Source organism: Vigna radiata, chromosome 1 (genome assembly GCF_000741045.1).
Source record: "Vigna radiata var. radiata cultivar VC1973A chromosome 1, Vradiata_ver6, whole genome shotgun sequence".
Lineage (NCBI taxonomy): Eukaryota > Viridiplantae > Streptophyta > Magnoliopsida > Fabales > Fabaceae > Vigna > Vigna radiata.
In genome coordinates, this window is record NC_028351.1 from 5,317,602 (window position 1) to 5,329,061 (window position 11,460).

Consider the following 11,460-nt stretch of genomic DNA (forward strand, 5'->3'; position numbering starts at 1 on the left):
ATAATTAAAAAAACACTCATTATTAAAGCACCTAATTTTTTCTTTATATAATTATAAATAAAATTTCAAGATTTAGAATTTTTATTGTTTGATTTTATAATTGAGAATTTTATTGTATTTTGATTTGTTTTTTTCTTTAGTAAAGGAAAACAAGTTAATGAATTTCTACCAAAAAATTAAATGGCCACAGAGCAATGTTAGGTAGTAGTCTCAGAATGTAAAGGAATGTAAAGGAAGGATGCTCATAAGTCTTGGTGCAAGTTGTGCCCATCGGCTGTAATATATATAGTGAAGATAATGAAATTAAAGAGATTTTGAATGAACTTTTTTCGAAAGATGAATATGACTCAACTTTCTACAAAAGTAAGTAAATCGTTTAATAATGAATGTTTTTTTAGTTGAGACTAGTGCAGAGATGACAGAGAAAATGTTTGAGTGAGAGAGATGAAGGAGGTGAGTAAGGGTTTGGGGAGCTAGAGTAGGGATATATATATATATATATATATATATATATATATATATATATATATATATATATATATATATATATATAAAATTAAGGAGGATATTTTGTATTTATGAGTATAATGATTAATGAGAGTTAAATAAATACATATTTGTTATTATATATGTTAATCTTATCAGGTGAATTTTATTCCAAATTAAATAATTATAGAAAAATTATTAGTAAAAAATATTAATTATTGAATTTTTTAATATGATTAGTGTAATATCGTGAGTAGTAGAAGTGAATATAAACACTTCGTACCTTAGCTGTAGAACAATGGTGTTCCCTGTCAGGTAAGATGCACGCTTACGACAAACTTTTCAACCATTTCAATCATTTATTTCAACCTTGTGTACTATTTTTATATTATTTGGTTTACGTGTTTCTTTTATTATTAAATCTCGAATAAATTGTAATTAGAGTAATATATTTATTTATAAATATTTTCATAAACATTCATATTCGGTTTGTAAAAATTTAAACCTCAAAGGAAATATTATTTTTTTTTCTTCTCTAAATATTTATGTTACTTGTTTACTTTTATTGGAGAAAATTCATCCAAAAGAATGTCCCATCGTGATTTTTTAAAAGCATAATATTTCTGTGTGAAAATGTGTTTTAAATCATAAATCAACTCAATTCACTAAAGGTTAGAGTTGGATTTAGTTGAAAAAGAATAAATTGTTTTAAATGTAAATTAAATTAAATTAAATTTGACTTATTTAATCTTTAAGTGAAATGTATTCAACTATCACATTAAAACGTTAAAAGTGAATTGGGTCGTATAGTAATTATTAATAAAAAAATCTTTATTAGTTTTTTTATCATTCTTTTAATATTTTTTCCTATAATTATTTATTATATTTTAGTTATATAAGATGATATTTTAAATACCATAATATTATTCAACAATATTTAAATAGTTTGAAAGCTTGTTTTTATGTAGGTTAACATTTTATTTTTCAAGTAATATATCATAATAATGTGGTAAAATAAAACACTTTAATTTTGTTGTTATAAAAAATTCAATAGAGTAAATATAATTTAATTATACTATATATATAATAAATCAGAAAAACAAAATATTATTAAGTGATTGATCTTTTAAGGGAGAATGATCATCTAAAAGAAACAATACTAGTAAAACTCAATTGAATTGGTGATCTTGTAATGGAAAAATTGCAATATTTAAAATAAAAGTTAGGTGTTATATTAATTCACCACTAAATGGGGGTTTTTCAATACATTGGTACAACTCAACCTTCTTTACACACGCAACATATCAAACTTTCTTATGCTCAAGTTGTTTTATATACAATTTGGTTGTCATGTCGCCTTCATTCGACCATCAATTACAATGTTAAGTTCGATAATCTTTCTCATGCATTTACTTCTATTCATGTTCAAACTACCAAAAACAACAAATATTCAAATCTATATGAAAATTCAATATGAAAAAAAAAATAGAACTTTAAAGCTTGATTTATTCAAATCTATATGAAACATGAAAAGAGAAAGTGATGTCCATTCCTTGGCATGTTTTAATAGTGCAAATATTAAAAATAGTTTTTTATTTGTTGTTCTAAAATGGGTTGATGCAAATGGTAATCAAGGATGATGAAGTTGAGGTGTCACATTAAAATGATGGGGTGTAAAAAGTAGTTTTCATTGTATCATAACCCAACAGCCCATTGATGCAAATAACGTAATATACACGTCTGATACATGGTAGAGAGAGGTTTTCAGAATATATTTCTTGAATAAAGTAATTTATTTGAGTATTAAAATGATGGTAAATATTACTTGATAATTATATGATGTAGAATTTAATGATCACTTGATAGGCAATTAGTTCACGAGTAGAGAGAGACAATGAAAGCAACATCCACAAGATAAGGGTTTGTTTTATTGTCACTAATTTAGGATTTTTAATTTATGTGTTGACATTGTAAATGCTTTTTCTCTGCAATGTTGTCATATGCTGAGAGATTTCTGTGTATTGGCTGTGAAAATTGCATAATGGGAATGCATTAAAGTTTGTAATGCAGCTAAAAAATATTGAATTAAAATAATGCAAACAATACAGTCACGAGACGCTACAAAACAAATCACCTACCTTCCACTCTTTCTCTGAGCTGTGGCTGTGGCTCTGGTTGAGACTGTGCCTGCCATGTGTTCGAAACTTTGCTCTCAAATCTAACACACTTTTTCATCATATAAATCAGAGCCTTTAAGCAACACCAAGTTTCCCAAACTCAAAAGTAAGTTCACTTTTCCCCTTTGTTCGTCAAAACATGCTACCAACCTCCTCACTCAAGTATGTTCTTCTCCTCTTTTATTGTACTTTTTCCTTTAACTTGTTAACCACTCCTGGCTGTGCCCTCAACATAGGAGCTGAAACCACTGGAGTAGCTGTCTCTGTGGTAATTTTCTTGTTTAATTTTTACACCATTATTCCAAATAAATTAGTCAAGCCTTAAATTAACATATACAGCTAGTAGTTTTCCTAATTCTCTCTTTTTTTGTTGTTCATCTGCAGAGCAAAGAGTGCAGTAAACAATGTGAGTCAAGTTTCTGCTCAGGTACAAGACTGATCCTATGAGTGTTTTTCTTCTTACTTTTAAGATTTGGCTGATTGGGTTAAGGTATAGTTTGTTTAATAACACTTTGGAGTCTGGAATGACAGTGCCTCCATTATTGAGATATGGCAAATACTGTGGACTTTTGTATAGTGGATGCCCTGGTGAAAAACCTTGTGATGGCCTTGATGCTTGTTGTATGAAGCATGATCAATGTGTGCAAGCCAAAAACAGTGAGTTCTCTACTAGCTTTTTAATTAAGACATCTTACATTATTACTTGAATTCAAGCAAGATTTGCTTGAATACTTCCAGTATCAGAATCTATCGGATCTGACTCTTTGTAAGTGGGGATCATCACGTCCCTTCACAGACTAGTTTTTTCTTTTTGTACCGTGTTTGTCTTTATTTTGATGGGTCCCGTATTATCTTAAAACCCAGTTTTGAGTGATCCATGATTACTTATTTTGTACATAAAAAAACTGAATCGGTACTAAATTAGCTCTGATGGTAAATGAACCATTGAAATAAAAATGACAGGAAATTGAATCAGTCAGTGCACTTGCTGTTGCAAGCATATGGCTTAGAAAATCGTGAGGATGGAGAGGGTGAGAATAAAAAAAGGGATTTAGGTTTTAGGTAGTGTGTAGTCTAGCTTCTTGTTTACCTTCTCTTCTTCTCAAAGGAGGAAGTGGGTTTAAACACAAATTCTTAAAAGTTTCAATGAACTGATATCCCAAAAGTTAGAGTTTTTTTATGGAAATTAATAATAAAAGTTTCACTTGTTTAGAAGAGAAACAAAAGGAGAGCTGGACCAAGCACTATTTTAGGAGAAAAGGCAAAATATGCATCTCGTCATTGTAGAAACCAATGTTCAAAAGCAGGATAACCCAAGGAATTATTTCCAAAGTCTTCAATTAAAATGAAATAAAGATGACGGTTGATAGGGATTCTTTACTTAATTTTGCTTTTGATCAGTATACTAATGAATCCTGTAAATGCCATGAAGTTGATGGACATAAATAGAAACTAATCGTCATCTTTCATCTATTTACTTCTTTTTTGAATGACCGTCTACTACCATAAGTTTGTAACGGAGCTTCCTTAGCCAACTTAGTTCGCTTGATTATGAAGATGACCCTCATTGCATCTCTTCTCCTACACTCAAACAACATGCATAATAGGACATTCAAGTAATAATTACAACTAAGAGTGATCTTTGTACCCCACAAAAATGATTATTGAACAACTATTTTGTCGAATAGTGAAATCTTGTAGACTTGTGTTATTGAACAATAAAATCCAATTTCGCTTTATTGACTAAGTGGGTTGGTTTTCCATCCGAGAACCACTTTGTGTAAAATCACCTCAAAGCAACTATTAGTTGCGTCGGCGAATGTGGTAACTATTGATTAATGACTGTGTTATGCAGATGACTACCTAAGCCAAGAATGTAGCCAAGCATTGATAAACTGTATGAATAACTTCAAGAACTCGAGGGCTCCTACGTTCAAAGGAAACACGTGCAATGTGAATGATGTTATTGAAGTAATACATGTTGTGATGGAAGCCGCTTTACTGGCTGGAGGGATTCTCCACAAGCCCTAGAGAGTAATGTTGTTTATCTGTCTGTCTGTGATATCAAGTCTCAGCTAAGAATAGATATTCTCTCGTTCTTCCTATTGTTTTTAGTTGCTCTCTTACCAAATTAATCAAACTTCAATGGTTTATTTTATTTGTTAACAACAATGTACTCTTTTCGGACACCCTTATTATTAGGTAAGGTATGTTTACTCATTCTTGTGATCCCCCACCTCTGACAAATGTACACTGCAAACAGATTTTTTGTTCTTTGGTTTTCCTTGTGATGGAATTAGTTTCGCTTTTTGAAAAATTTCCTTTAATGTTCTGAATGATTACTGTTTTCATATATATAAACTATAAACAAGTTAAGGTAAGCATGGCTAAGCCAACTCCAACTTGAAAAGTAAATTTAAACATCAAAGTTCATAAGCAAACTTTCTTTTCTACAATTTTGTTTGTTTGGTGATTATGTCCAACATGATAATCGAGAATAAAACACTGGTTTGTTAAAGATTTTATCCCTGGGAGTTCCATATTTCTTACTTTACAAAGAAAGTTCATTTTGGTCTTACTCCTTTTCATTTCCATTTCTTATTCTTGATTTCCTTTGGTCTGACTACTTTATCAGCATCTTGGTTTTCTGATTCATGTTGAAGGTTTCGTGATCTGTTTCGGTGTTACCGTACACAACTACGAAGGGGCTTCTAGAGTATATAACATGCAAATAGTTTTTTTTTTTTTCTCAAAAAACGGGCTTTCGAATATATGGAGCTGTTGACCACTGATGACAGCTGAATAATTAAAATTTATATTGCCGCTTTTGTTGCATGTCACTACAAATTTAATGTGGGATATCGGAAGCATTAGAGACATTTGTGATATTTGTAACAGCATGATAATCCGAAATTCGAACAATTTAGATATGATATGCTCACATAACTTGTCTGTTTAAAATACTACTATTGTTTAGACGTCTATCATTTTGTTTCAGGAAATTATGTATTAACTACAAGTTCATCGGAAAGAGAATGAGAAACAAATATTTCAAGAAAATAACACTAGTTGGTTATAGTGGATATGTCGTGATGCCATAATTATTCAGTCAAGCAACCCATAAAATTTGGTAGAAATGCATTTTCTTTAATTGTGTCAACCAAGGGTAAATTTTTCAATACCCGTAGAACTTTATCAGAGCGAAAATTGATTAGCAAAAACAAAAAATATCCCTATACTAAGGTCAATATTTCTTACTTATCGCATACTTGCAAATTCTCATATTCATCTTCTATCAAGGAAGCATTATCAAGTTTGACAAAGTTGCGAAGAATTTTGATCATTCATGGTTTTATCATCTCTCACCAGCATTATAATAAGGTGAGACATGTCTTGCATTTCTCCCTTGTCGAAACTATTCTAGCTGGCTTGGATGGCAAGCTATTTCAAATTTGCTAACCTAAAACCAACAAACTTTGATAAATCATTAAATAGTAGCATATTCTAATCTCAAATTATCATGTAGTCCGCAAAATCTAAGCCAAGGCCGTAATGGAAACTATCTTTATCAGCATAATAAACATAAAATAATTCATTGCCAACAATTAATCCAAAATTAAGGTCTGAATTGAAAACTAAAGTATAGACGTAAAACACTATCAAATCAAAACACCTTACCATACTCAAATTGAAATACAAGCCCATATATATCAAATGAGATCAAAACCACAGAAAAAAAAAAAATTGTTTCACAGGGCACAGAAGCCTAAACTCCTACAATTCATTGATCCAAAAAAATTGCTACTTTCGACAGCTTAGGCAGTGGTAGCTGTTCCTCTCTTCCTGGGTGCAGCTTCGGTACCTGATTCAAAATCACAACGTTATCAAAAACGCTAAACCAACACCCAAAATTAAACACTCAAACAATTAACCGATCATACCCTCTCTGAAGCCGCTCTTGAATCTGCGAGGCACGTGACGCAGGTACCTCATTCTTCCAGTTCCAGTGGTCTTTCTCCTAATGGCCTTGACGCTCCAGTTATCTGAAACCCTAAACCAATCAAGACCGAACCTTTAACACAAACCCTAAATTTAATAAGTAAAAGAGTTACATTTTCTAGTGCGTGCTGCTGGGAAAGCACACGCAGCACAGCGACTCTTCTGGAGGTGAAAGCTGCGACGTCCGCATCTGACACAGAGGGTGTGGGTCTTGTTCCTCCTCTTACCGAAACTCCCTGTTCCCTTCCCCTGCACTCATGCAAAATCCAAACACCATCAGAACCAGATTTATATCACACCTACACAGTAAAAGAGAGAAGACGATACCATTGATGGTAGACGCAGAGCAGAAACCCAACTGCTACGAAAGGAGAGAATTTATATGAAACCTAACCTAATTGCTGCACTGTAGAGAATTTATGTATGTATCGGCTCTGTGAGTGAGATTTTTTTGTTTGGGCCTTCGGCCCAATTATATAGCTTTTTGGGGAGAGTTACTCCCTTATGTACCTTTTCTATTTTTTTTTTACCCTTTAATATGTTTACATCTATTTAAGAAGGTTACCTTTAATGTGATGGAATTAGTTTTGCTTTTTGAATGATTACTATTCATCTATGTAAACTATAAACAAGTAGAGGTAAGCATGGCTAAGCCAACACCATCTTGAAAAGTAATTTGAACATCAAAGTTCATAAGCAAACTTTCTTTTCTACAATTTTGTTTGTTTGTTGATTGTGTCCAACATGATAATCGAGAATAAAGCACTAGTTTGTTAAAGATTTTATTTTTATCCATGGGAGTTCCATATTTCTTACCTTACAAAGAAAATTCAGAAAAAAGTTATCATAGCTTTGAAAAAGTTATTAATGGATGTTTGGCTAAATGCAAAAAAATATCCTTCTGTTTTCTTTTTCGTAACACACGCACTGACCTCCCTACTAATAACTAATCATAGCTTTGAGAAGTCGAACACCATTGAAGTTAAAAAAAAAAAAGCTGATTGTTTCTTTTTTTCAGAATGCAGTCTACGTTTTGGGGAGAAAAAGGAAGTTAAAGTAGATTAAACGCATTTGATGCAGAGTAAAGCAAAACAGCAATACAAGTATTTGAATAACACCAGTAATTTTGTATAGATCTTGCCGGCTGGTAGAAACTGCAAGTCAAATGCTGAGTAAGCAATAGGTGAGGGTACTATGTTTGTAAAGGTATGACTAAAACAGAACTTTACTAAGGGAAAAGTTAAGTACATGGAAGTGAAACTCATAACAGGATATATCCTATATCCAACTTAGTAAGTGACTCCATTCTCTACTTCTTTCTCCATTGCTTATGAAACCAGTGTCGATTTCCTGTCAGTTTCTACACTTTGTTTAGGCTTCACGGGTGGCAATTTGTCTAACACCCAACTTGGTGAAGAATTAAGCCACAGCACTTCACCAGTTTCTTTGTGCTTGAAATCAGGAGCTTTTTTATTCCTCTGATGATCAAAATGAGCTATCAACTCAATACACAATCCAATAAAGTGATATAAATTTGTAAATATTTAAGAACACAAGGACAATTCTGAAAATGGGTTACCTTATTTACTCTATTATCCCACCATTTAGCCGGATTTTGCACCAAATCATTCCAGTACACATCACCACCTAAAACCAGGTTGAGACATGCGCACTTCAAAAAACAAAATACGATGACCAAACAGAAATGGAAAGTGAAATTGAAGTAGGACACGAGGAATCTTAAGTTGAAGGTCCAAAACAAACACGAGACACTGGGCAAAGATAAAAATGGAGATATCTACACAAACCTTTACTATCCTTTGCTTTTTTGGATTTAAGAACGGGAACTTCAAATTCAAGCCCTTTCAGTGTGGGTAAAATCCATGTTTCACCCTTGCCAAGCCAGAGGGAAACACTGCCATCCTTGCGCTTGAAATCAGGGTGCTTTGGATGTACCTGCACTAAATATATAAAGGGATAAAAGGATCGTCCGGATAAATTAGACAAAAGAAAGAAAGATACATCGAGTGAAGTCATTAATCACTAGTTCATTACCAATCCATTTTGTTTGCTGTCACGGAAATCATACCACTGCTTTGGCTTATCTAAAAGGTCTATCCAAGAACTCATTGAAGAATCTGGGCTTTTCTTCGCAGAGGCTGTTAAAACAAACCAAATTGCAAATTGTTGGAAAGTTTAAACAACCCAATTATGGACGTACTTAACATGTATATACTTACATATTGATTGTTTTGGTTCAGGTTTCAAATCAATTGTCACCAACTCTAATTTCTCATGGACCCATTTGGGAGTTGAGCTATTGATAAAGAGTAATTCACCATTTGTCTTTCTTTCAAAAGCTGCACCTTTTGGATTCTCCTACATTAATTTGTAACGGATGTCAGAAAACAAATTTCAAGGAAGCATCATCAGTCATGGCCAAATATTAAAGGTGCATGACAAAACCAACCAGGGAGAAAATTCCAACCTCTGTTGAACGCAGATCCCACCATTCAACGGGGTTATCAAGGAGATCCTTCCAAGAATTGTCTTTGTCCAGCTCTTTACTCTTCTTGGCACGGATATTCTTCCTTGATGGATTGATGTCATGCTTCTCACTTTCTAATAAGATAGAAACAGAACATGTCCAAAAGAAATATCAAGTTCACGGAAGTCAATGCTAAAACCACACCACACACTGACAAAATTTTCACTTTCATCTAATATCATAAATACTAGCTACCATCCTCGAATTAACTTGCTCTGTTGGGTTCTTTTCTCGTTCTGTTTAGGAGCATATCTTATCCTCCTTATAGCTGTATTTTCCCTTCTTTTCTTCAACTAAAATTTCCTTTAGACTAAATTAATCCCTGAAACTATCTGGAAACTTTTAAGCAGACTCTCCAAATAGAAGAGAAAAAAGAAAATTGTAATCGTTGGGGCTTCTAAAACCATCATCATAAATGATCATAGATCATTTCAAGTTGTCCCAAACCATCTCAATCACAAAAATTTTACAGGATCAAGAATCCAATTACATTTTTCTCTCACTAATTTATTTTAAGAATTCTCAAATAGTTGAGACATACCGACTAGTTTAGCCTTTCTTTCATCAATTTTTTAATATGAAAAAAAAAAAACATAAAATTATGAAGGCAAGAGCATTTAGTCAGACATTAGGCTAATGACTGTTTGAGCATACACAAATTGTATCCATGTAACAAAGAAAGACGTTTTGGCGGTGTCAATAAATGAAGTACTGCCGAGATCAGAGGACATTAGGGAAATAAACGAGAAGGGAGGACTTACGGGAGAAAGGAAGTATTTTGGTGGTTGAAGATGCGGATGTAGTGTTGAGTTGGGGATATCCTTGAACAAAGTTCAGGGTTTGCACCATAACCTGTTGTAGATAGTGAAGATGAGAAGTGGGAGTGTAACAGAAGATAAGATATTATAAGAAAGAGAGAGGTACCTGGATATTGCTTTGATGGTGGTTTTGTTGGGGGTGTAGTGGATGACCATCATCAGTGGTGAGATTTCCAGCAATGTGGATGAAATCATTGAGTTTGAGATGGCATTTGGCGGTATGAGCGAGGTCACCCTTGAATAGAAGCGGAATCCTGAAATGGGGAGATAGTGTAGTTATTATAATAACAGCAAAGAAGAGAAAGGAAACAGAGAGAGCAGCGTACGAGAGGAAAGGAGAAGAAGGGGACTCTTGGCGCGTGATGACGGCGGTGGCCCAGGCGTTGCCTTCGGGAGATTCGTGGAACTGAGGAGGCGTGAGAAGCTGACCGATTAGATCGACGGCGTTAGCCAGTTTGGGCTGAAAAGGAATCTCCGGTGGGGTGGGTTTGGAGAGGCGAGTGCGGTAGGAACGGAGAAGAAGAATGAGAGGGGAAACCGAAGAATCCCGGCCACCTTTGCCAAACTGTCGTAGCACCCAACCATTCATTTCGCTTACTGCGCAGGAACCAATCGAACTATGAATGAATGAAATGAAACCAACACCTTTGTTTTAGGTTACCTAATTTTTTAAAACTATAAAACATATTATGTCGGTCCTGATTTGTTCTTAAAATTGAATACTTATGGTTATTTATAATCGAATTTGCTTAAGGGCAACAACACACATGTTCGTTTTTCCAACAGTGCTGCCACTTCTTACTAAAGTTTTATGCTTTAGCAAACATTTTCTGTTTCGATGATTAAGGTTTTCACCCAGCAAAGGAAACTAGGTCTAGTGATGACCTTTCATAATTGGTTGTTTTTTGTCTGTATGTAGATGGAGTAGTCTTATATTCCATTTTCATTTTAAAACATGTATAAAATGTGCTTTAAACATTAAAAAACAGTAAACTTTGAATTATTTAAACACATGTTACATAAAAGGTAGTTTTGTTAATGGTGGGGATATCCAAGAAAAACTAAGATAAGGATATCCAAGGAGTGGTGAAGAAAAAGTGTGCAGAAGTGATGGGGGGAGAAGAAGAAGAAGCAGCTTCAAGAACTCCGTTGCTCTCCGGCAGAAAACCTTCCTCTTGGACATATGGCAGCATTCTGGTGGTGGCTTCCATGTGGCTCCTGACGGCCCTGGCCCTGACCCTGTACTTCTCCTCAGACCCTGTCTCCTCCTCGCTCCTCCCTCACCCCGTCGTCATCCTCGTTTCCTCTGACGGCTTCCGTTTCGGATACCAGTTCAAAACTCCCACTCCCAACATCCACCGTTTGATTCAGAACGGCACGGAGGCTGAGACCGGCCTCATCTCCGTCTTCCCCACCCTCACGTTCCCCAATC

The 11,460-nt window shown here is 34.1% G+C and overlaps 3 protein-coding genes across 5 annotated transcripts; 1 reads left to right on the plus strand and 2 right to left on the minus strand.

Moving 5' to 3' along the window:
• Positions 1–2,611: 2,611 nt before the first annotated feature.
• LOC106764316 (phospholipase A2-alpha) lies at positions 2,612–4,945 on the plus strand. The gene is made up of 4 exons (XM_014648598.2): positions 2,612–2,931; positions 3,048–3,090; positions 3,195–3,320; positions 4,519–4,945. Exons 1-4 carry the CDS (start codon positions 2,803–2,805, stop codon positions 4,692–4,694), a joined length of 474 nt encoding a protein of 157 aa, XP_014504084.1. The 5' UTR covers positions 2,612–2,802; the 3' UTR covers positions 4,695–4,945.
• Positions 4,946–6,240: 1,295 nt separating this feature from the next.
• LOC106766948 (60S ribosomal protein L37-3-like) lies at positions 6,241–7,114 on the minus strand. Its single transcript, XM_014651751.2, has 4 exons — positions 6,990–7,114; positions 6,776–6,911; positions 6,605–6,706; positions 6,241–6,525 (listed from the first exon to the last, which is right to left on the minus strand). The coding sequence occupies exons 1-4, from the start codon at positions 6,990–6,992 to the stop codon at positions 6,479–6,481; spliced, it is 288 nt and encodes a 95-aa protein (XP_014507237.1). The 5' UTR covers positions 6,993–7,114; the 3' UTR covers positions 6,241–6,478.
• A 584-nt stretch (positions 7,115–7,698) lies between these two features.
• LOC106770650 (protein OSB3, chloroplastic/mitochondrial) lies at positions 7,699–10,841 on the minus strand. 3 transcript variants are annotated; one of them, XM_014656453.2, is made up of 10 exons: positions 10,796–10,841; positions 10,355–10,625; positions 10,135–10,282; positions 9,972–10,062; positions 9,151–9,284; positions 8,903–9,041; positions 8,718–8,821; positions 8,471–8,618; positions 8,242–8,309; positions 7,699–8,140 (listed from the first exon to the last, which is right to left on the minus strand). In XM_014656453.2, the coding sequence occupies exons 2-10, from the start codon at positions 10,615–10,617 to the stop codon at positions 7,991–7,993; spliced, it is 1,245 nt and encodes a 414-aa protein (XP_014511939.1). In that variant the 5' UTR covers positions 10,618–10,625; positions 10,796–10,841; the 3' UTR covers positions 7,699–7,990. The 3 variants fall into 3 exon arrangements, 2 of the variants coding, with proteins under 2 accessions (XP_014511939.1, XP_022638302.1); XM_022782581.1 differs by lacking the exon at positions 10,796–10,841 and having other exon boundaries at positions 10,355–10,769; XR_002668331.1 differs by lacking the exon at positions 10,796–10,841 and having other exon boundaries at positions 8,059–8,140; positions 8,242–8,334; positions 10,355–10,741.
• Positions 10,842–11,460: the final 619 nt, after the last annotated feature.

Bases quoted from the DNA above. Each gene is read 5' to 3' on its own strand.
- LOC106766948 (XM_014651751.2), bottom strand. The intron at 6,707-6,775 runs GTAACTCTTTTA...TTAGGGTTTCAG, and splicing joins AGCAGCACGCACTAGAAAAT to ATAACTGGAGCGTCAAGGCC. The intron at 6,526-6,604 runs GTATGATCGGTT...ATTTTGAATCAG, and splicing joins CAAGAGCGGCTTCAGAGAGG to GTACCGAAGCTGCACCCAGG.
- LOC106770650 (XM_014656453.2), bottom strand. From the start codon at position 10,617: ATGAATGGTTGGGTGCTACGACAGTTTGGCAAAGGTGGCCGGGATTCT. The intron at 8,310-8,470 runs GTTTGTGTAGAT...ACCTGGTTTTAG, and splicing joins AAAAGCAAAGGATAGTAAAG to GTGGTGATGTGTACTGGAAT. The intron at 8,141-8,241 runs GTAACCCATTTT...TTTGATCATCAG, and splicing joins GGGATAATAGAGTAAATAAG to AGGAATAAAAAAGCTCCTGA.
- LOC106764316 (XM_014648598.2), top strand. From the start codon at position 2,803: ATGCTACCAACCTCCTCACTCAAGTATGTTCTTCTCCTCTTTTATTGT. The intron at 2,932-3,047 runs GTAATTTTCTTG...GTTCATCTGCAG, and splicing joins CTGGAGTAGCTGTCTCTGTG to AGCAAAGAGTGCAGTAAACA. The intron at 3,321-4,518 runs GTGAGTTCTCTA...TGTGTTATGCAG, and splicing joins ATGTGTGCAAGCCAAAAACA to ATGACTACCTAAGCCAAGAA.